Genomic DNA, 25470 nt, shown 5'->3' with positions numbered 1-25470 from the left:
GAAGTCACAGCCTTAGACAAGAACGAGCACCAAGTTTCCCTCTTCTTCAGAGTGGCCATGGCGAAGAGGGAGGAAATTTCGCCTGCCGCATCATGGATAGCGATATTGGTGCAGGACAGGAACCCCGTGATTTTTTCCAAGACGTCTTCTGCGAGGTTAGCCTGCTCCACCTGTTTGAAAACAGCTCCCATTGACCAATCGATAAAGCTGACAATCTCTAGGAGCTTGAAGAGGTTCCTGGAAAAATGTTCTACGTCTAGGGCAGAAAAGAAGGTCTTGGCTGCCTCGAATGAAATGCGTCTTGAGGGGTCCACCAGGGAGCCGAAGTCCCCCTGTGCTGAAATTGCGGATCCCAGTGAAGGAGAAGCTCCTGTGCTGTAATAATTTTGCCTCCTTTTCGACAGCTTTGAAGGAGGGTGCAAACGACGACTTACCCGAGGACCTCTTAGCTTCCAACCACGCCTCTACCTCTTTTAATGCTTTCTTGGAGGCGGTGGAGAGTACCAACTTGGGAAGTGAAGTGGCAGGACCTTGTTTTCCCAGACGCAACGTAGAAGTCGGAGAAGAGGGGGCTGTTGGCTGAAAATGTTATGGTACGACTGCAGCAGAAAGCTGAGTAGAGAAGCGTAATGTGAAGAAGGCCCGATTCACCTGGGCCTTCCTCTTCACCAGAAAGAATCGGTTCCGTGCCCAGACCGTCCAGGAGTTGAGGAGGGACGACTTCTCTATCCTCGGGAATACCAAGGACTTTGCGGACTACCTTTTCTATCTTCCCTTCCAACAGAATAGACTGCTGGGAGGGCGAGGATGTAGCCAAAGGTGCAGACACTTCGTGTGCAGGAGGAGGAGTAAGAGGGCCGGGCCCTTGCGGCGGAACTTCCTGGAGAGGGCTAGGCCTCTTGACTGCACTAGGGGACCTGGGAGGAAGCGTCTGAAATGTATCTTCTTGATCGGATCCCCACGCTGAGCAACCAGGTATAGGGCTGGTTGTCCTTTTCTTGAAGAGTTTAGTAACCCTAGGACAGGAATTATCCGAAGAACGCCTCTTTAAGGGCCGAGAGGTCTGATCCCACTTGCGATGACGAGGAGGGGGATCCAAGAGCTGGAATATGAAGAGACTGAAGATGAACTGCTGCTACTCTCACCTGAGGAGCTTAACCTTAGGTAGTGCCGCTTCGACTGCAACCGCCTTGATGAAGTTTCTGGGGACACCATCCTACGATGTCGGCGATGGCGAGAAGATCGACGGCGTCGATGGATCACTTTCACGTCTCCCTGAAGCTTTTCGACGCCAAGGCGAGTCAAGCTTACTACTTCGCCACCAGGACTAAGGCTTTCCTGTGCCTTAGAGGATGAGCCTGCTCGTGGGCAATAATTTCTGACCTTTTCGCCAGCGCCGGACTGTCTTCTAGCCTCAGAAGGCGAGCGGGACAGTTGCCTTTGCTCAAAAGACTCAGAAAAACGAGCAGACTCGCCTGAAACGTGATCGCGAACAACCACATTGTTATCACCAACATCAACACTGACGTCATCACCGACGCTAACGCCGGACTACGGTGCTAACGCACTAAACTTAAGACCGACTCCATGAAACCGTTCATTTGCGCTTCCATTTGATTTCTGAAAAGAATGAATTCTGATTTATCAGCCTTGAGGCTGGGCTTGGCTTTTAGGAAAAACATACTGGGAAGCTGGTGAAGAAGAGGGGGAATATGAGAGGGGAAAGAGCAGCGGTAGAGGAGGGGTTAGGAGAGGAGGAAGGAACAGCCGGTAGAGGAGGTGACGCCAATGCCACCACCGAAGAAGATGATAACCTAGCTTCCTTACGCTTAAAGGCTTTTCTATCCCTATCCCTAACCAGCTTAATCTGATGGGAACTGTATGTTTGCCAAAACTCCTGACTCCATTCCATACATTCACTGCATGTGTTCTCCTGGGAACACTCTTGACCCCTACATGCTGTACACAAAGAATGGCGATCGTATTTAAGTTTAACTAGTTTGGCGGAGCACAAATTTCCTGCGCAAACTCTGGATCCCGAGAAGCTTGAATCCGACATAGCTACGAAATCCCAGAGCTAGGCTAGCTAGATAAATAAACAGGCAATTGAGTACTTCACCAAGGAGAGACGCCACAACCAAGTGCAAGCAGACAAAGGAACCCAAACAGTTTGAGGCAGACGGACGCGCGAGATGCGTTCCCAATACGCCCGAGAATGAAACTGACCTGGGTTTATGGGTATGTCTCCTGCCACGCTACCCCCACCGGCATCCGGTGGGGTTGGGTCTCCCGCCAATTGTATCAGCGTTCCAAACAAAGTTTGAAAATTTATATCTCGGACGTGTCGATTTTAAAGAGATAAAAGCTTTTACAGTGTTTTGGTAAGTCATTATAATGAAATAGGCTTAAGCATAGCTTCTACTGTACACTAAGAGAACGTCTTAATTAGTCTGAGACTTTAGAATTTTCCATTGTTTACTATCCCCTGAGGAACATTCATTACAAGTTTTCTCAATGCTACTCTCTTGCCCACTACATTTACTGCAAAATGAATGAGGATCATAAAGAGCTTTTGTGAGCCTAGTCTTATAGCCTTCGCTGCAATAGTGAATACTCGAACTGCTAGAATCTGGCATAATTCAGAAAAAACTAGAGAACCACTCAAAATGTGATAATAAACTATCAACAGCCTGCTGCGCAACCAAAACAAAGTAATTGTACTTCACCAAAAACTCCAAAGACAACCAAGAGAATAATAAAAAAAGCTTCTGCAAATGATGCTAATGTGTGTACCACAGCTGGCAGAAACAAATTGAGCTTATTGCCATGTTGTTTTCCGTGCTCCCCAATTGTGGGCGGGGCCTGTCACCTACACAAAACATGAGAAGCACTACTGCGAATTTTTTAAAAAGTTGCCACGCAAGTTAGAAACGTCAGCTGTGTAATTATTTGGTAAAGTGCTTACATGAAACTTATATTTTAAAAAATACACAACAAAAGAAATTTTAGCTGAAAATAACAAATTTTCTTTTGAAACAATTCTAAAATTTTTACAACATTGCAACCTCTTATATAAAATCTTATTTACAATAACCTATTTACAATAAATAAATTTTACATATAAAATTACTAACTAATCCTTTGGGCCAGACCTAGAAGAGTTCTTTTAACTCAGTGGTCTGGTAAAGCTTGTTTTTAAAAAAGAAAATGGATAGAATTCTTGCCAGGAGAGGCCCCAAAAGACCTGACTGAGTCACTATCTGAATGATGTTTGGATCTGGAATCTATTGTCCTAACAGTCCCCATACTCAGTAAAATCAGAGCAAGTAGAAGGCACAGGGGAATGAGTTTCTTCTTCTCCTCTGTGGCCAGGTTGGCCAGTAAAGCAGAAAAAGATGGACTACCAGGATATTGTCTTTACAGGTACTCCAATGAAGACATCTTTCTTGTGCCTGGAACATCAGTCAATTTAAGGAAGGGGGTGAGGCTGGAACATCAGTCAATTTGAGGAAGAGGATAAAGGGGACAAAACCCAACACCAGCATCATGGAGGAAAAATGGGGGTTGGGGGAAATACCAACTACAGACAGCAGGCTAGGAATGGAGCAGGGAAAGCAGAAAGAACTAGAAGGATTTTATGGCATCCCCAGTGATGTATTCCTCAAGTCGAGGCTCACAAGCATCGCTTGATCTTCTTCCTCCTCTCCCTACCAAACTTATCCCATTGAAAAGCCCAGCCAGCACAGAAAAATGGTTACCACCTTCCCCCTATAAAAAGAAAAGTAACTGTGGAGACCAACCGTTATGGGAGACATGAAGAGCCCACAAGGACACCTATGCTCCCTGCAATGGCATTGTTCATGTTTTTTCTCCATACTCAAAAAGAAAAACTACATTCAGAAAACACAGTTCTAAAGCAGCAATCCAAATACTCATCCCATTATCAGTAAAATGGAAGGGAGAGAATGCAGTGAAACCTCCTCTCTTCACAGGGGCCACTGTTAACATGGCTGGTGACAGAAGGTGGGTGAGGGGCATTCCCCAGCTCATGTCCCTTGTTACCAAGTTCAATGACTGCTCCAGCTCTCACTGATGGTTTACATTTCTGTAGAATTAAAACTTGTGAAGCCTTTGCTCATCTTCATCAGGTCCAATAATAAACACATACTACATCCCACAACAAAACTAGGCACAAAGTCAAAGCTAACTCTACATCATGGAACAAACCTTCATAATCCTGTCAAGCATCTCTGATCCATTCTTAACATTCTGGTCTGCATCCATAGCCAGTCGAACAAGTATTGTGAATATGTCATTAAACTGGGTCAGTACAGTTCCTCTTGAGACTCTCACTACATTGTAGAGAGACTCTGTTGCATAGTACCTTACATTTGGATTGCTATCAGAAAAGCAGGCCAATATTGGATTGACAAGCTTCTGTATATATGGTCCAATTCCCTGAAAAGATAAAAAGGGTGACATAAACAGTATTGCGATTGCCAATGTACATTAAAATAAAATCTGACACTGTCTAGGATACCAGAACTCTATCTGCACATAAGTTACAATGAGGGTAAGGACCAAGATAATAAATAAACTATTATCAATGGGGACTAACTCAATTTTAAGCACTTTAAATTATCAATTACAGTACAGTAAGTATCTATTTTTATGCCATGCCATTTGCATCATAAACCATTTACACCAAATAAAGGTCTAGAGATACTTTTGTTTGATTTACTTCTATCAAAAAGTGAATAAGGGAGCTTAACAATGTGGAGCATTTAATCTCCAGAAAGTGTAGTTTTAAATGAAATATGACATTTTTTAATAAAAATTACATTTTTATGATTAAATAAAGTTTTATATATACTTACCATGTAATTACATAGCTCTTGTTTCCCTAACCTACGGCAGCTCAAAAATTCAAAATTTGCACGGCGGCACTATTATCACCAGTAAACCAAACAAAAACTTCTTTCAGTTTTCTTCTGAAGATGGAAAGAGAAACCCACAAGATTCTTGTGTATAGCTTGTTTACTCGTAAATATTTACATATTACTTCGATCTTGAGTACTTTCAGGTCCTAACTGTGACCCTTTTTCAAGAGATGAGGTAGTCAGGCTGGTTCAAGGCCCAACAATCTTCTGGAACTTCTTCTCTCTGTGCTGTCATTTATATGATGGCTGTCCTGGTTTCCTTCTCTTGAGAGTTGTTAATCTCCTCCTGTCGGCCTGATATCCTGATCTGATGGTCAGTGGTATTAATCCTTGTGGTATGTGAGTAGTTACAATCGGTCTGTTGGGCATGAGACCTAACCTCCAGGTCAGAAGGGTCGATCTTAGCTTCTTTTAATATTAAAGCTCGGCTTATGGGATCTTCTGAGGTAAATCCATTGTTTCCTTCTATCACTTTAATCTGTCTGATGAGTACCCCTTCCACTACCCTCCTATGACTGATGTTATTGCTTTTATATATAAGCCTACTGTTTTTAAAATCCATCCTATGGTCCTTTTCCCAACAATACCTGGCTATAGATTTTAAAACTCCCCTGTGAGTTGAGTTGTACTGCCCTCCTGTGTTCTTGGATTCTAGTCCTTATGGAAACCAGGACAGCCCTACCTGTTTCACCAGCCACATATTTGTCTCCACAATTGTTGCAATTAATTATGTATACTCCTCCTACATCATCTGCATTACTATCTTCTCCTTCCAATTTATTTTTACATACTTTGTTTTTATGGTGTTGTCAAAGGTATAAAGAACTTGAAACAAATTTATATTTAATTTCTTTAATTTTGATGTAATTTGTTTCATTTTAGGCATATAAGGGAGGGAAACTATTTTCTTGTTTTCTGTATTCCATGTACTCACTGCATACTTCCAACAATGAAGGCTTTCCATGTAAAAATCCTCAACAAAGCTAGGAGGATTTTTCAAGTACTGTCTCTGTCCTTGAGGTAGTGTGAGGCGAATATGGACTTGCTTGCATCCAGAATATTGACTGTAAGATCGTAGAAAGAGACAAATTATGTCTAAAAGCGATGGAAGTTGCGATGCCCCTAATTTCGTGAGCCTTAACCTTAAGTAACGGAAAGGCTTCTTCCTGGATCTGTGAGTGGGCTTCTAATATTAACTCTCTCAGAAAAAAGGATATGGCATTTTTGGAGAGCGGGCAAACTGGGTTTCTTATACTGTAGAGCATCAGAGGTTGCTCTAAGGTCCTCTAATCTTTTCCGTCCTATGAAGGTAGTATCTGAGACACCTCACTGGACAGAGTAGTATTTCTTCTTCCTCAGGTCCTAAGATGTCCATAAGGTTCTTGATGATGAAGGATCTATGCCAGGGTTTACAAGGGTCCTTGTTCTTTGCAAGGAAACCATGAGAAAGAGAGCAGACTGCATCCTCTTGAGCAAAACCTATTTTTTTGTCTATTGCATGTGACTCGCTAATACGTTTGGCAGTAGCAAGAGCCACTAAAAAGACAGCCTTTTTCATGAGATCCCTGAGGGAAGCAGACCAGAGAGGTTTGAACTAAAGATCTGAAAGCCATTTCAGTACAAAGTCTAAGTTCCAAGAGATGTTCGAAGAACTTTCATTCTTGGATGTATCAAAAGATTTGATCCAGTCGCTATCTTGATTAAAAGACAGATCCATTCCTCTGTGCTTAAAGACTGAGCTGAGCATCGACCTATACCCTTTGATGGTACAGTCAATAGCTCCGTGACGGACTTTAGGAATATCAAAAAGTCGGCTATTTGACCTATAGATGCCTAAGAGGAAGAGACGTTATAGCGGCTCACCACCTTCTGAAGACTGCCCATTTTTATTGGTAGAGCTTTGTAGAAGCAGCTCGTCTGCATTTCGTAATTGCCTCTGCAGTGTCTCGAAAAACCTTTTGCTCTGACGAGGTGCTTGACAGTCTGAGGTCTGTTAGGGCCAGAGTGGACAACCCTTGGTGGAATCAGAGAAAGTGGGGTTGTCTGAACAGAGACTGTTTTTGTGGAAGGAGTCTTGGGTAATCTACCAGGAGTTGAATTAAGTCTGGAAACTATTCCTTGTTCGGCCAAAATGGAGCTACTAGGGTCATGGAGGTGTTCTGATGAATTGACAGCTTTGATTACTTCTCTGATCATTCCAAAGGGAGGGAAAGCGTACACATTTAAGCCTGTCCAGTCCAAAAGCATGGTGTCCATGCTCCATGCTTGAGGATCTGGGACTGGAGAGCAACAGAGTGGAAGACGGTGGTTTCTCAATGTTGCATAAAGATCCACTGTCGGCTTGCCCCATAGTTTCCACAGGTTGTCGCAGACTAACTGGTCTAAAGTCCATTCGGCTGGAAGGACCTGTCTGAGGCGGCTTAACTCGTCCGCAATCATGTTCATTCTCCCTTGAATGAACCGGGTGACAAGAGTGACTTGGTTCGTCTCCGCCCACAGAAGGAGATCCCTCGCCATCTTGTACAGTGAGAAGGAATGAGTGGTCCCCTGTTTGCGAATGTAAGCAAGTGTAGTGGTGTTGTCCGCATGCACTACTATCTTCTTGCCGTGGACAAGGTCCGAGAGGGACTGAAGGCCCAGGTGAATTGCTCTCAGTTCCTTTACGCTGATGTGAGAATTCCATTGTACCATACAGTAAACCCCCCATATTCGTGTTCTCATGATTCACGGACTCACGTATTCGCGAATTTCTCTGTGGAATGTATCTACCCATTATACGCGGAAAATTCACCCATTCGCGGTATTTTTCACTGAGAAATATTCACTAATTACTGTATTTTCATATCATTTTCATGACTAAATGCACTTTTTGTGATAAAACTATTAAAATACTCAGGTATCAGCATTTTTAGAGGGTTTTTCTTGTGTTTAAACTATCAAAATAGGCAGTTCTAAGTGTTTTTTAGCGCGGTTTTAAGTGTTCATGGATTTTATCTATTTGCGGGGGGGGGTTGCAATAAGCATCCCCCGTGAATAAAGGGGGTTTACTGTAGTCCGTGTTCTGGAGACTTCCCGGCCGTCCAGAAGAGCGTCCCAGCCTAGGTCGGAGGCATCTGGATAAAATTGAAGGTCTGGGCGCACTGGGAGAAGAGACTTCCCTTTCTGAAGTCTTTCTTTGCACAACCACCACTGAAGATCCTCTTTGATCTCCGATGTAATCGGGAAGATGAAAGTCTGGTTGGGTCTTTCTGCACCAGTTTGCTTTGAGGAAAACTAAAGGGGTCTCATGTGCAGTCTGCCTAATTTTACAAACTGCTCCACTGAAGCGAGGGTCCCCAGAAGACTCATCCACTGCACTGCTGAGCAGGAAGGAAGAGCAAGGAACTGACTGACAGTCTGAAGGCAGTTTTTGATTCTTTTGGGTGACAGAAGAGCCCAAAAAGTCCGAGAGTTCAGTATCATCCCTAAATAGGGAATCTCCTGAGTCGGTGTCATGAGGGATTTCTTTTTTTTTATGAGAATGCCTAACTCCTGTGTCAGGCGAAGAGTTCTTCTCAAGTCCTTCGTGCACTTTTCCTCCGATGACGAGCGGAGAAACCAATCGTCTAGATATAAGTTGATATTGATTCCCAGAAAGTGAAGCCAACTCCCTAGAGGAGCAAGGATTTGTGTGAAAACTTGAGGGGCCATTGATAAACCGAAGCACAAGGACTGGAACTGCAGCATTCTGTCCTGAAAAAGCGTAGAAATTTCCATGAGTCTGGATGGACAGGGACGTGAAAATACGCATCCTGCATATTCAGGGTGACCATGCAGTCCCTGTTGTACTGAGGACATGACCGAGCGAACGGTCTCCATTATGAAATGAAACTTCATCTTCAGTGTGAACACATTCAAGGCACTGACATCCAGAACAGGCCTCCAGCCCCCAAAGGCTTTCAGAACCACGAAAAGGCGATTGTAAAAACCTTTTGAGTGGGGATCTAGCACTTACTTCTACTGCTCCTTCTTGAGAGAGGGCCAAAAACTTTGTGGAACCTTTTGAATATGCTGTCAAGGCAATTGAAGATGTAACTGAAGGAGAGTCTTTGTGAAAGGAATGGAGTAGCCCTCCTTGAGAGCTTTGATCACCCAAGGATCTGCTCCTCTGTGCTCCCATTCCTTCCAATAAAGCAGAAGTCTGGCTCCTACGTGGGCGCGGAGGACTGACTTCTCACTTCTTGGGGTTGGACTTGAAGGAAGACTTCTTAATGGACTTTGTAGAAGGTTGCAAGTTTGATTTACGTCGAGGTTGGGTTTTAGCCTTCCCTCCACTAAAGGGCTGAAACTGTAGAGGGGAGAAAGATCTTGAAATGGGAGGCACAGGCTCTCTCGGACGTCTATGGACTGTGCCAACAAGCCAGTGGTAGGCTTACTCTGCAAGTCTGAAAGAATCTCCTTCACCGTAACTTGAGGAAAGAGGTGAAATCTATTTTAAGGAGCAAAGAGTAGAGCTGACTTCTGTGTCGGCGAGACTCCTTTCGAGGTGAAAGAACACCAGAGCTCCCTCTTCTTAAGGACACCCATAGAAAAGAGGGAGACGAGTTCTAAAGAGCCATCTCTAATTGCCCTATCTGAGCATAAAAGAACTCCCAGCCTATTGGAGGCAAAGTCTTCAGCTAGATCAGGACAGTCTTCAATCTTCCTCACTAGCGCCCCGATGGCCCAATCGAGGAAACTACATATCGAACACCTTAAAAATATTCTTGATAAGAGGATCCAGCTCAGCTGAGGAAAACATTATCTTGGCCGTAGAAAAGGCTGTTCTCTGGTCGATCCATCAGACGAGAGAAGTACCCTTGGGAGGAGGCAGGAACTCCCAAGGAAGGAGTTTCCCTGGTGGCATAGTAAGAGTACCTCATCTTCAACAATTTGCTGGGCAGAAAAGCGAATGTCGCTTAGGTAACCTGGTAACTTCTGACGAATGCTTTTTCATGAGGAAGGTGGAAGCTGGAGAAGAAGGCGAAGCAGGCATGAAGAAATCAGGAAAATTATCCAGGAGGAAATGCAGAAGAGACGAGTAAGCAGAAGAGGGAACCGTATCCTGGACAACCTCTTCCTCCTTTGAAGAGATAGGAGACAATGATATATCCTTGGACTCTGGAGCAGAAGAGGATTTCTTCAAAAAACCCATAAGCTCGGTAAATTGACGCTTGAGTGGGGCTAAAGAATCTTCCTGAACTGATGAGGAGGACGGATTAACAGACAAAGGTGCATGGGTTCCCGAAGCAGAAGCTGGGAGCTCGGCTGTTGGTGTCAGAAGTTCGGGAGTTGGTGCCAGGCCCTCGAGGTAACAGAGGAAGAGCTTCCTCACACCCATGCATGACTCCCAGATCATTTTGCCCTATCAGCAAGAAGTCCTCATCTAGACCAGTCTCTGGCGAGTGAGACTTTGGTCTTCTGTCTACCTGTGGGTGCCAGACTCCTTCACTTCTGGAGACAGTGGGAGGCCAGATCGGTAGAACCATGGGTACTACAGGTTCTCAAGGAGGCCAGTCCTGAGTGTAAGCACTCTGAACATCTTCATCTAAACCACAAAGGTCAGGATGCAGACGAACAGCTCAGTTCTCACTACAATTTCCCAAGAAGATTGGATAGTCTTGATAGACATGACAGATGCTTACATTCATATCCCAATACTCCGGGATTCCAGGAAATTCCTGAGGTTCGTCTTTCAGGACAAAGTTTTCCAGTTTTGGGCTCTGTGCTTCGGGCTGTCAACAGCCCCTCAAGTCTTCACTAGGGTTCTCACTCCTCTATCTCAATGGCTCCATCTAATGGGCGTGAAAGTTTGTCTATGCCTGGATGACTGGCTCCTACAATCATCATCCCTGAAGAAGTGCAAAGAGGACCTTCTCAAAACCCTATAGTTAGCCCAGGAGTTGGGCATTTTAATCAACCAGGAGAACTCAGACGACAGTCTATTTGGGGATGAAGATAGATTTTCGAGCTTTTCCGTCAGACTATCATGCCCCCAAAAAGTCTGTAATTTTCTGAGTCTTCAGACCTGCTCGGCCAATGACTGGATGAGCCTGCTACGGACTCTCTCCTCCATAGAGATGTTCGTCCCTTTCGGGAGACTGCACGCGAGACCTTTGCGGTTCTTTCCGAAGGCCAGTTGGAACAGGAAAATTCTTCCAGATTCCTTCGTATTCCCCATCACACAAAAAATAAAAGATCTTTAGTGGTGGCTCGTAGAAGGAAGGTTCCACTCAGGGAAGTCCCTATCTCATCCGAACCCGGACCTCTCATTGTTCTCCAACGCATCACACCTAGGTTGGGGAGCGACACTAGGACGATTGGAAATACCAGGCCCTCCTTTTGAACCTATGCAGATGTTTTCCTTTAGGGATCTCTCTAGAAAGACACTTTTCTTAATCGCTTTAGCCACAGCGAAAAGAGTCAGCGAGTTGCAAGCTCTGGACAAACAAGTTGGTTTTTTGCAAGAGACAGCTATTTGCTCATATATTTTAGGCTTCTATAATGTGGTTCAGATTCCACAATAAGCTGTAGGTCCCGTTGCTAGGTAACCAATTGGTTCTTAGCCACGTAAAATAAGTCTAATCCTTCGGGCCAGCCCTAGGAGAGCTGTTAATCAGCTCAGTGATCTGGTTAAACTAAGGTATACTTAACTTAACTTAGCCAAAAACAAAAACCCATCTAACCCCTGGCCTCGTTCTTTTTCTGTCCAGAGTCTTGCAGAACTGGTGGGACCTTCAGAACAAGAGAGAGTATTATTCCCAGTGAGAGCATTAAGATTCTACATCGAGAGAACCAAGAGTAATAGAGGGGATCCTCATAATCTCTGGTGTTCTGTTAAGAACCCGTTACGTCCTCTCTCCAAGAATGCTATCTCTTTCTGTTTGAGAGACATTACTGTAGTGTCTCACTTGGGAATTCAGAAGAATAATTTACCGTTGCTAAAGGTAAAAGCACATGAGATATGGGCAGTAGCCACTTCGCTGGCTTTTAAACACAACCTCTCTCTAGCTACCATAATCGAATCGACTTATTGGAAGTGTAGTTCAGTCTTCAACTATTATCTATGGAACATCGAAACTGTGTTCGAGGACTACAACATGCTGGCGTGGCACTAGGAACTGAGAGGTAGGAGTGATCCTTCTATTTCTCTCAACACGCTGGTGTGGCACTAGGGACTGAGGGGTAGGAATGATCCTTCTATTTCTCTATCTCCTACACTTGATTAAGGTTGTTGAGCTTTTGGGAAGCCTGGGGTACTTAGTACTTGGAGTACCCTCCGATCTTCATTTTTAATGGATGGATAATACTGTATATGTTTTTTAAATGGTGTACAGGTAATATAGTTTTATGGTCGTGTGTTAGTAGATGTCTATTTTTCGCCCAGGGCAAGGGCAATTGTTCTGTTTAAGCTTTGTTGAGTCATAGAAGCACTCCCTGACCACAAAACTCCCACTGAAGTAGGGGCAATCCTGGCACTACCGGTCATGTCCCTATGGGTCGAGATGAGCAACGACCCAGAGTCAATATCTTCCTGCTCTTGCTCTCTCCCCAGGTAATGTTACAACAAGCATTATCACAATACTAGCTTTTCTTTTCTATTTCAAGATGCATTTCTTTATAATGTTTTTGGAGTAGCACATGTCCATTCTACCCAATCCCTATCAATGTGGGATTCAGCTATGTAATTACTTGGTAAGTTTCATATATAAAAATCACATTTTTATTATAAAATAAGGTTTTATATATCCTTACCAAGTACAGGCAGTCCCCAGTTAATGGCAGGCTTGGTTAACAGCGATCCAGTTTTACGGCACTTGTCTAGTGGCAAAAATCGCTGATTTCCACTTATTGGGTATTGGCGCCAATACATACTTAACAGAGGCACCGATAACCGAAATTTGGCGCTTTTCAGGTGCTGATAAGCCCCAAAACCACCAATTTTCGGTTATTGGCGATTTTCGGTTATCATCACCCCCTCAGAATGGAACCCCTGCCAATAACCAGGGACTGCCTGTAATTACATGAACAAAGCCCGTCCCTCCTTCCCGCACATGGACATAGAGCATAAACAAACTGATCTCTTCAGCTGTGTTGTATCTATTCTTCCCCAAAAGTGGGCGGGGCACTTACCTGCACCAAAACAAAAGAGCACTGCCGCTGACGTTTAAAGTATAAACTATTGCTGTGTAATTACTTGGTAAGCATATATAAAACCTTATTTTATTATAAAAATGTCATGTTTGTCAACTTGTGATAGTGCTTCTGAAACACATTTTACATACTGTAAAACTTGAGGCTTTAATGCTGACTAAGACTACCAATGCCGTGTGATAATGGGGAAATACTGTAGCGTTACCCTGACATATGAAAAACTCTGGATTTTTTCAAGTAAGTTACTTTATATAGAACAAATCCTCTGATCAAAGGGCATAATAAATGAAAAACATGTACTGCAAACTGTTACCCGAGTTCCAAGCCCTATGGCCACAGCAGCAAGTCCAATTAGTCCACCTTTTCTGGTATGGGGATTGTGTGACATGGCAAACTCTTCTAGAACTTTAATAAGTCTGCTTATCTGTTCCTGATTGTTGGCTGCAGAGAAATCCTTCACCATTCTAGAATGGAAAAAGTAACAATAAGTTTCTATTACTGTATACTATTAAAGCTAATGAAAGCAGACTACTTCAGCCAAGCCCTCTTGGCATAAATTGAATATTCTAAATCAGCAGTCTCCATACTTTTCAATGAGGGCCATATTGTATATTTTACTCATTTTGGAGTACAAAAAAAATTCTCCTTGAAAGAATAAAACTCAATTCAATAATTAAGTGATTATGCAAAGAAATCATACACAGTACTGCTCAGTAATCAGTACAAATTTCAAAAATCTATAGATGGTCTGACATCATAATAAATGATTTAACTGATGCTAGAAATGTAAGCCATTTGCTTTTTATTAATTATTTTATTTGACTTACCAGAATTTGATAATGTTTACCCAAAATGATTACTACGACAAATTTTGTGGTGCACAGTACGAAAACTTTTATGATAAAACTAATTACAGTATTTGGATACAGTACTTGCCTACTATTAAAAGATAGCTTATATCCTTATGCCATTAGGTGCGATTGGCATTTAAAATAAACAAAATAACACTTGGCTAGCCCGCTAGGACTGTCTCTGCAATCACCTGTTTCCCATCAGGTGGTGTTGGCATGTTTACGTTCTTGTCAGAATTCTTCACGACCACCCACTAGGATGTGGGGAGGCTGGATGGGTTTCCACTTTAACAGTAGGTAAGTATCCAAATATTTTTATTATAAAAATTTTCATTATTTGAAATGAATCTTACTTACTGTTAAAGTTAGGTGACTACAACTTTGAATGAGGATGGTGGTTTAGTGCTGCAGCCACAGAAACAACTGTTTAGCCAAGCAAGCTAAAAGCTTTTTAATGAAGGGAAAAAGCTTCTAAACATTTCTGCCTGTTGTGTGATCCTTACTGATAAGTACAGTCACCAGATGTTGGACCCACAGCAGGTGTAAGGCCCTCACAACAAGACTTGTCAGAGGATCCTTACAGGGAAAAGGACTATCTAATAAGAGTACTGTACAGTACTAGTGACTCCCGTGCCTGAGTCGAAAGCCCATAACCGACAGTCCAAAACTAAAGACAACAATTACTGCAGATAAGAAGGTGCACTCCCATACACCAACGTGTATCTTCATGATCCCAAATTTTAATAAGGGGATTTCCTAACAACTAATGATTAGAGAAGAAGCAAGCTTACGCTCATATATGGTTCAGGGGAAAGCATCCCTGCCACAACGATAGGGCCAAGGGCTTTACACATCTTGTATTAAATTGGAAAGTTTTGCAAATAAAGTGACACCTTCACTTGTGAAAGGTTTTATAGGCAATAAAAAGACAAGCTTTTGGCACAGATGTCATGAGGCTTTATTTTAAAAAAGAGTAAAAATTGTGTGTGCATTGACTTAAGCATTCTTGGACATTGGAGTGTTTGACCTCCTAATATGACAGTATGAATTCTTAACTCCTCTTAAAGATTTAAGTTTGCCCATGTAAACCCTTAGCGTTCTAACTGGAGAAAACCAAGTTACTTCTTCACTGCCTACCAAAGCATTTAATTAGCCACTGTCAAAAGTCTGATAGGGCTTGCACTTCTACATCTTTTCTCTAAGCAATGAAAGAAAAAATGAAGGTTCCACTAGAACAAAGCCCACTTACAAGAAAGGGCTTGAAGCTCACTAATACACTTTGACGTAGCAAAAGCTAAAAAAAAACATGTCTTCAAAGTTCTTAACTGATGCCTTTACCAAATGCTCAAACTGAGGTGACTTTAAATCCTTAAGGACTACTGTACATCCAAATTTCCTTGTAAACCATGATAGGAAGATATGAAATTTTCAGCTCAAAAGATTGAAAACCTCTTTCAAATTTAATCATGAGCAATATTCCAGTTAGCATGATGCAGAATTGAAGAAACATAAGGTGACATCCTTTGGTCACAGGGATAAAAAAAACTGCTTAGTGAACCTGAGATACTAGAAGAACTTAATCAGAATATCTAAAGTGGTGCAGGTGCTGGATATCCATCTGGGCAAGTGCCAAGATCAATAAACTGACCACTACCATTGATACAGTCTAACAGTGGAGGGCCTCTAAGAACTGCTTCCCTGGCCACTCTACAAAAGCCTCTAGCACGTAACAGACAGTTGACACTCTCCATGTAGTCAGATGAAGCATGTGGAAGTTTGAAAGGATCTTCTCAAATAAGACTGCCTGAAAAAAATCTTTCCTGAACAGAAGAAGGCAACGAACATCTGCTAGGAAAGGAAGTTTGGGAAACCATTCCCTTTGGGGCCACCAAGGAGCTATCAAAATCATCCTTGTGTCCTGCAAAGCTTGCTACATTCGACCACTCTTGAGGAAAGGCATCAACTGCCCATGCCTGAGGATCCTGGTAAGGAGGGCAGTAAACTGAGAGTGTTGTGTTTTGGGCAGTTGCAAACAAACTGATTTTTGGGTCTCTCCAACGGTTCTGCAACTTCTGGCAAACTAAGGAAGAAGAGACCATTCTCACAGAAGGACTTGCCCTTTCCTGCGGAGTTGGTCTTCAATAAGATTGTTTCTCCCAGGGACAAAATGAAGTAAATGAATAATGTTCCTCAACTCTGTCCAAAGGAGAGTTCCCCAATTCTGTCCAAAGGAGAAGGATGTTTCTTTGCTAGCCTGAACAGATCTCTTGTTTTGTGTCTCCTTGCCTCATTAGGTAAGAACTGAGAGACTGAATTGTCAGAAAAGGCTGTGATCACATTGTCTCTGACTAGATGTTCCACTTGCTTAAGACCATTCCAAACAGACAAGAGCTATAGGTTGTTTATAAGAGGCTTGCTCTTTTCTACAGTCCAACTCCCTAACATCAAATGTTTTTCAGATTGGCCCTCTTGGCCCCATATCTGCCTCTGAGACATCTAAGGACAATGTAAGGTCTGGGCTCTTGAGGTCTAGAGGCAGACCCATGAAAATTCTTTCAAAAGTAATTGAAAATTGTCTATCCATCTCTATGCTGACAAATCCTGAAAAGCGAGAGTCAATCTTCTTCCCCAAATAAACAACTGACTTGACTGGAAAAAGCATAGATTTGTCAACATTGAACAAAATGCCCAACCCAAGACTTGACATAGAAGATAATCCTTCACCCTCTCAAGATCGCCTGAAACGGACTGGTAAGAACCTAACCAGTCATGCAAATATACGAGAACTCTGATACCAAGCAGATGAATTCATCCTACTAAAGGCACCAACAAAAAGATAAAGACTTGTGGTGCCATACTTGGACCAAAACACGGATCCTAGAATTGAATGACCTTCCCTTAGAAAACAAAGCATAGATACCTCTTTGACTGAGGATGTACTGGGACATGGAAGTAAGTGTCCTACATGTCGAAAGAAATCATCCAATGCCCTTCTGAATGGCAACCAGGACTGAACTGAAGGATTCCACTGAAAAGGAAGTAAAATGAATAAACTACTTGTGACTGGAAATTTCAAACACTGGCCTCTAGCCCTCTCCCTGAGGTTTTGGGAACAAGAATAAAACCTCAGTGACTACATTAACATTGGTTTGATTACCTTGCTGCATAACAACTGTCTGATCTACCCCTCCCAAACTCAGAACTTCTCTGTGTGAAGAGAGTGGGGAAAGAAAAAAAATCAGAAAGTCTAGAGGGGTGGAAAAATAACAAAAGGTACTGTACCATATATCCTTCCGTGTGAACATTACTACCCAAGGTTCTTCCTGAAGCTTGCCAAATATTTCAGAAACTCCATACATGTCATTCAGAGGACCCCTACAGCCTAACTGAACTGAGAGTTCAAAGCATCAGTTATGGTTACATTACAATTCTTTCACTTACAATGTGAGCCTTGATCACTTATTGAAGCAGAACTTGAGAGCAGTTTGGGAAATTCCGAACTGAACTTTCAAGTGGAAAAGGTTGTAGGCAAAAGATCCTAAAGGGATGAATTAAAAGACAGTGCCATGAATACTCTAATCTCCTGATTCAAGACACCTTAGAAGATGGCCTTAAAAACCTAGGGGTTACGTAGATACAGTAATGTAACACATGTCAAAAACAGCTACTGATGATTCAGCTGGAATACTTTTTGAGATAAATATGCACACTTTCTGTACTTTAAAACTGAGTTGTAAAAAAACAATAAGATACTCCTCCCTTGGCCTTTGGAAACAGGTCTATCAAGGTGAGGTTAAGAACTCTGACACCCTAGAACTCCATCAGTTCATACACATCACTATCACTCTCTCCAAAAGAAAGGATGATTACGTGAGCCAGTAAATGCGAACGCTAAACTTTACCAAATGAATCCTTCAGAGAATTCAAAGAATTCGAGCCAGAAGATGGTTGAGAGAGGTTGAGAACAACACAAACCTTGGCCCCGAGACATGCCTTGGTTCCCTGTCAGCAGAGACGACTAACTGATGCAAGGCAGTCCAGAGGTTGGGCTACAGACGCACAAAGCCTCCAATACCTCTCTCGTGAGGGAAACTGAAAAAGGTTGATCACTATATCAATTTACCTAGCACTTTTCTCATGAACCACACAAGGTGCATAAGAAGACAGAGTAGAGGGAGTGAGAGAGAAATTAACCTATCAGGCAATGATGGAGGAGGAGGAGGAGGAGGAGGAGGAGGAGGGGGAGGGGGAGGGGGAGGGGGGGGAGGGGGGAGGGGAGGGGGGGGGGAGGGGGAGGGAGGGGAGGGGGAGGGGGGGGAGTGGAGGGGAGTGGAGGGGAGGGGGGGGAGGGGGAGGGGGGGAGGAGTTACATAATCTATTGGCCTCTTGCATCTTCCAATACTAAAAAAAAATTATTCATCCTCTCATCATGTCACTCCTTATTTTCTTCAAAACAAGACGAAAAACACGTTTGCCTCGACAGCTAGGCTAACACACATGTGGCCATCATGCACAACTGAAACATGACATTTTTATATTTTATAATAAAGTAAAGTTTTATATATACTTACCAAGTAATTAAAATGCTTTCGTTTCCCCTGTGCGGCAGCTTAAAAAATTAAAAAATTTGTGGGTAATGCTCCAAAGTTTAGTGCAGGTGACTGGTTCCGCCTACTAACGGGAATCTTAGGAACTACTAGCAAATGAGCTCATTCTGTTTCTGCCCTATGTCCATCTGAGGGGAGGAGGGAGGGTTCTGATCATTTAATTACTTGGTAAGTATATATAAAACTTTTACTATAAAAATGTCATTTTTATATTGGAACTTTCCAAGTAATTAAAATGCTGATTCCACCATTGACAGAAGGTGGGAAACATGGACATATTCTACTCCAAAACATTAATTCATGTAATGAATATGAAATAGAGAAAATGCTAGTAGTTCCTTGTTAGTTAAGAGAGCCTGCAGAAGAAAAAACTGCCTTTGGTTGGTGCTCAACTTAACCTGAAGTGGCGTGGCAGTAAGGTCCTAGAGCGCCTCTACTTAAGTGGGAACTTTGCAGCAAAGGAGATGGCCTGATGGCTAGCAAAGTATTAGGAGAGCTTTGCAACGAAGGATGTAATCCTGATAGCTAGCAAAACATCCATAAGTGTCCTTGTCCTGGGCGCAGTACCAATATAAACATTACCAGAGAATACTGTCACCTGCACAGAAATAAAGACCACGACCCATCCACTGATAGTGATGGGTGCTCCAGGTACTTCAGCTTTTATCTGTAAGGGTTAAATTTCCTTTCCCGAGTAGCTTATTAACATAATATTGTGTTCTTTCCCCAGTAGCACATTAACACAATATTGTGTCTTTCACGAGTAGTATATTAACGCAGTACAGTAGAACCCCGGTCCTCGACCGTACCAGAACTCGAAATAATCGGATTTCGACACAAAATGTCGAGTAAATTTTGTGTCGGAGCTCAAACAACAAACCAGAATCCAACCCGATGAATCATATGAGGTTTGTAAAAAAAAAAGTTTCGGTCAGCCAACACTAGTTGGCGTTGTTGGTAGCGTTCTTCCCACACGTATTTAAAAGCGTTTAAAGCCCACATATGCTGCTGCTGTTGTTTGAGTCCCAATATGTTAGGGTATCATAACATTTATTGAAAGATGTTTTACAGTGATTTTGTACACTATTCCAGTAGACTCTGTATGAAATTTACCATAAATACTGAACGTAAACAACATTTATGTAATTAGTACCGCGATACGCCACCAGGGTGGTGCTTTGGTTCGTTTACATCCGCTCATGCCACAAGCTGCCGAGTGCCAACGTAACTTAGGAAATTTTCCTTAATTTTATGATAACAGACATACAGTAATTCGGCTTATTTTTAATACTGTATTATTAATTTACTGTAATAATCAGGCTTGTTTTTCAATGTTATTATTATTAACAACAGTTTTTGTGTGCACCCATTACAGTACATTCTGGTAGTGCCTATAGGCTACCTAGCCTAGCCTATGGTGCTCAGTCTACCATCGGTAATTGGGCTGCATTGGTCGTAGGCCAATTTTTTTTATAGAGTATCCATTTAAAAATGTAAAAAGTGCTTCTGATACGGTAAGTTATTTAACTCTGAACTTATTTAATTGTAATTTGTGTAATGTTTTGTATAAAAAGGCAAGGTTGGGGTAATTACTGGTGGTCAGGAATGGATTAATCCATTTTCAGTTATTTCTTATGGGAGAAATTGATTCAGAATTCGACTAAATCGAATCTCGACGCTCCTTTTGGAACGGATTAGTGTCGAGGACCGGGGATCTACTGTATTGTGTTCGCTATCACCTTTTCCGATGATACATATGTACCTTCAGGTTCCAATAATGTTTGGGGTATGTCTCTACAACGATAATCTAGGTACTTCAGCTGTTGTTGGTAAAGGTTAATTTTCCTTTCCTGAGTAGCGTATTAAGTGATATTGTGTTCGCTGCTGGGCCAACATGTTTTGGTCTAGAATACATTTCTGAAAGTCTTGAATAATGGTTGATAGGATTTGGTAGTTGCATGTATGAGGGTGCTTCGCACTTTGGGCGACAGAGGTTAACTTCACTTTCTGAGTAGTGTATAACGTTAATATTGTGTTCGCCACCGGACCGATATTTTTGGTAAGGATTACTTGATCATCTTTCACTTCTCTTTGCAGAGAGCTGATCATTCAATTACCAAGTAATTAAATGGTCAGAACCCTCCCTCCTCCCCTCAGATGGACATATGGCAGAAACAGAATGAGCTCGTTTGCTAGTAGTTCCTGAGATTCCTGCTAGTGGGTGGAACCAGTCATCTGCACTAAACTTTGAAGCATTACCCACTAATTTTTTCATTTTTTAAGCTGCCAGGCAAGGGAGCTAAAGCATTTTAATTACTTGGTAAGTTCCACATATAAAAATTAAGTTTACAAAATAATTGTTCTATAAAGCCTAATGGTTTCATCCCTGCTTGCTGTCGACGACATCATGCAAAAACAGAAAACAAGCACAATACTGTACAGCAGAAAATCAGCCAGGAATGGTCATAATTATTACTACTAATTCCTAACGTCTGGACAAGGTCACGGCTTGAAGAATTCTGACAAAAATGTAAACATTCCAATGCCAACTGGTGGGAAACGGGTGATTACAGAGACAGTCCTAGCAGGTTAGCCAAGCATTACTTTGTTTATTTTGAATGCCGATCTCACCTAATGGAACAAAGTTGCAAGCTAACTTTAACAGTAGGCAAGATTCATTCCAAATAATACATTTTTACAGTAATTTGTATTTCTCCGAGTATATACACAAAACAGAGCCCTTTGTATAAGAGTATCCTCAGCAAGAGCTGGAACAGTTGTTGAACTTATAATAAGCCAATTGTCTGGTGGTTATGGAAGCGAGTGGGGAATACCCCTCACTCACCTTCTGACACTAGTCACTTCTTCCTTTGGTCACTACCTAGTGAACTATCAACTGTTACTGGTAAAAGTTGTTGGGATAGCAATGCTTCCTGCATTTCCATAACACTGATATGCAGATGGGGTGTGTCTTCTGCCAAATCATCTGACAAAAACAAACCTCTCAGGTGTGCATCTTGTCCTCCTTTGATGCATTGTGGTGGCATTTAGAAGTTGGGTTTGTATGATGAAGACTGGGCTTCTGTGAATTAATTATTTTGTTTTGCTGTTGTGATTTTTCTTTAAGTTTTGTATGTCAGGAAAGAGTACACAAGTCTATTTTTTCTTTTTTTTTTTTACTTGCAGTTTGCTTGAGTGGGTTAGCATAGAGTGAGGAGCTCCCTTTCACCTGAACTGTGGGAGCCTACAGATATAATAGGATTATAAGTATTGGCAACTGCCAGATCAGTCTAAGAGCTGGAGAGGACGAAACAAGCTGATTGCGTCTGCAGAGCGTCATTTCCTTGGCCACTGGAATTATAAAACACTGATGGAGTGGGAGGATGAGGGATATAAGGCAGATGGGACATGGGTGGTCGTAACGTGACACTATTAGAGCAAAGTTGGGAGTAAATTTCTGGGGGTGCATCTGTGGTTCACTCAGCTTTTTGTACTTGAGTTCAGTTTCTGCAAGGTGTAGTGTTTGGACAGAAGAAACAGAAAACTGTGCCAGATTGCAGAGGCAGGGGCACTTGGTTGGGACGCTACTGAGTTGTGCATAAAAAGTCGGTGGGCTCTTGGCTCCGTTGGAAGCCTTAAGTAAAGTACAGTAAACCCCTATTCGCTGTTCTCACAATTCATGGACTCACACATTCGCAGGTTTCTCTGTGGAACATATCTACCCATTATTCGCGGAAAATTCGCCCATTCACGGTATTTTTCACTGAGAAATACTCATTAATTACTGTATTTTCATATAATTTTCATGAATAAATGCACTTTTTGTGATAAAACTGTTAAAATACTCAGGTATAAGCATTTTTACAGGGTTTTTCTTGTTTAAACTATCAAAATGGGCAGTTCTAAGTGTTTTTAGAGGGGGTTTAAGTATTTATGGATTTTAGCTATTGGCGGGGACCACGATCCCCTGTGAATACAGGGGTTCACTGTACAGTGTGAAAAAGAAAAAAAGGAGAAATCACCTCAAAGAGGGAAACAGAAAAAGAGTAAGGCTGAGAAGGTTGAGGTGAATCAAGAAAGTGAAAAGGTTACTGAAGAAGCTGATGTTGACAGTGAAAAACTATGGAAGTAAAATATAACACTGGATTTCCTGATTTATTGACAGCAAGGCTTTCAAGATTTTATTTGTGGTTGTTATAAATTTAGGTTTAGGAATTAGGTTTAGGTTATTTTGGGGGTCGTGGTAGTATTAAGTTAGGCTAAGTTAGATATAGGAGGATAAGTTTATCAGATTAAGGTTTTTTATGGCCATTGTAGTAATAAGGTAATGAATTAGGTTAAGGAAAGTTGAGTTTCATTTAATAACCTCCAAATCTGTTCCCATCATACTGCCCTAATTGTGTACAATAAAAAGCCCCTACATAATCTGTGAGCAATGTTAAGAGAAACTTAATACGGGGTTCCTGTCACCACACAAGAACCTGTGTTCTTGACTCAAAGGCAAGGGTTTGGAGATATGACTTGGCCTAGGGGTGCTTCAGTCCCCATTGATGTAAGAGTAAGAGTATCTGCCTGTGCAAAATGAACTTCTTCGAGATGACAGGACAACCTGCCAAAGCTAAGCTGCTGTTCCTGGTGGGACACAAACCAGTGCTAATACCTCTGAGTCTGCTGAGTCTATGAGCATACCCAGGTCCTTTGTCTGCTGCTTGGGCATGAGAGCCACTTTCTTTTAGTTTACCAAGGTCTTTGCCATATGGCTAAAAAAAGGTAGGAAATCTCTGTCCTGGAGCAAAAGCATCACGGAGGATGCCAGACCTAATCAATTCTCTAGGTATCGGAGTGGGTGTATAACTTTCAAATGGGCCCAAGCCAACACTCAAGTGAGTACCGGCAGTTCCCGGGTTACATCGGGTCCAGCTTACGACATTCCGAGGTTATGATGCTTTTTAAATATACTGTATTCATCAGAAATTATTTCCCTGTTTACAACGCATGTTCTGGGGTTACGGCACTAACGACACCGATCTGATGGAAGAAATATGGCTACAAAACAGCAGAATAATAAAAATTTGGAGGTTTTTTTGATGAAAAACTCAATAAAAATGCAGTTTGCATCATTTTCAATACACCCAAAGCATTAAAAGTAAGGTTTTCTTAGGATTTTTGACGATTTTCGGTGATTTTTCGGCTTACGATGTGGCGTAAACCGGGGACACCTGTATACCTGATCTAATGGAGGAGGGAACTTTCTGACCTGCAGATCGCTGGGCGAGTCGGTAGAGCTGTGGACTGGCGCTCGCCAGGCCCGAGTTCGAGTCTCCAGCCAGCTGATGAAGAGTTAGAGGAATTTATTTCTGGAGTCCCCCAACACTTCCATAATTGTCAACATACCACGGGGTGCAAAGTCCATTCTGTCGAGATTACTTGCTTCTTGCGACTAAGCAAGTCTGCCCTTATGTTTAGTTTCCCCTTGAACAAACCTTGTTAATACTTGTGTCTGATTTTGCTTCAGCCACAATAGCAGAATCCTTGTCGCCTCATAAAGGGAGAACGAGCGAGTGCCTCCTCGTTTCTGAATATATGACAGAGCTGTTACATTGTCCGAATGGACTACAACCACCTTCCCTCTGATCTGTTCTGCAAATTTTGTCAACCCTAGATGGACAGTTACCAATTCTTTCATGTTGATATGACACTTCTGTTGGCTTTTGCTCCAAACTCCCGACATCTCCAAGTCCCCTAGAACCCCACCCCATCCCTGGTCGGATGCGTCTGAAAAGAATGTTAAGTCGGGGTTCAGCAGAGCTAGAGACTTTCCTTCCGTCAATCTTTCTCTTGACAGCCACCAAAGTAGATCCTTCTTGATTTCTTCGGAAATCTCAAAAATGAAGGAGTCTGGGAATTCCTTCCTCCGCCACTTCGCTTTCAGATAAAATTGTAAAGGTCTCATGTGGAGGCGACCCAGATCCACAAACATCTCTAGGGACGATAACGTCCTCAGAAGGCTCATCCATTCGTTCGCAGAACAAGTTCTGAGAGTAAGAAATTTCAAAACTTTTTGAAGGCAAGAATTGACTCTTGAGTCGACGAAGAAGCCCAAAAACTCACTGCATCTATCTGAATTCCCAAATATACTGTCTTCTGAGAAGGGGTCAGACATGACTTCTGATGGTTGATTAGAAGACCCAACTCCTCTGCCAATCTTAAAGTTACTCGAAGATCCTCTGTGCACTTTGCTCGAGTTCCCGACTGCAGAAGCCAGTCGTTGAGATAAAGAGATATCCTGATCCCCTGTTGATAAAGCCATTTCGAGAATGGGGTTAGAATCCTGGTAAAAACTTGAGGAGCTGTCGACAGGCCGAAACAGAGCCCGAAACTGGAAAACTTGGTTCCCGAATACAAAACGTAGGTACTTCCGAGACTCTTGGTGGATCGGGACATGGAAACATGTGTCCTGCATATCCACCGTTACCATCCAATCTCCCCGTCTGATGGATGATAGAACCGTGTTGTTGTCTCCATGCAGAATTTTGTTCGTTTTACAAACTTGTTTAAAGTGCTGACATCCAACACGGGTCTCCAACACCCCGAAGCTTTTGGAACTAAAAACAGGCGATTGTAGGAGCCTGGACAGCTCTGATCTTCCACTGCTTCCACCACTCTCTTGTCTAACAGGGTCGACACCTCCTCGGAAAGCGCCATGTATTTCTTTGAATCGCCTAAGTAAGCCGTCAAAGCTATCGGCACTCTTGAAAGGGGGGGCTGAACCATAAAAGGAATACGGTAGCCCTTCTCAGAGTCTCCACAACCCAGCTCTCTGCTCCTATCTCTTCCCAACACTTCCAAAACTGTAGAAGTCTTGCTCCCACCGGTGCACAGAGGATGTGTTTCTCACTT

The 25470-nt window shown here is 42.5% G+C and overlaps 1 protein-coding gene across 2 annotated transcripts in view; it reads right to left on the bottom strand.

The window, feature by feature from the left end:
* Window positions 1–25470, bottom strand: part of LOC136831358 (protein VAC14 homolog) — a 301501-nt gene that overhangs the window by 241487 nt on the left and 34544 nt on the right. For both annotated transcript variants that reach the window (XM_067091678.1, XM_067091679.1), the window contains exons 2-3: window positions 13426–13576; window positions 4228–4458 (exon numbers count right to left, since the gene is read on the bottom strand). In XM_067091678.1, coding sequence (XP_066947779.1) covers window positions 4228–4458; window positions 13426–13576 — 382 coding nt within the window. The remainder of the gene's footprint in view (window positions 1–4227; window positions 4459–13425; window positions 13577–25470) is intronic.

This window comes from Macrobrachium rosenbergii, chromosome 48 (assembly GCF_040412425.1).
Source record: "Macrobrachium rosenbergii isolate ZJJX-2024 chromosome 48, ASM4041242v1, whole genome shotgun sequence".
NCBI lineage: Eukaryota > Metazoa > Arthropoda > Malacostraca > Decapoda > Palaemonidae > Macrobrachium > Macrobrachium rosenbergii.
This window is presented reverse-complemented; position numbering and strand designations above follow the sequence as displayed.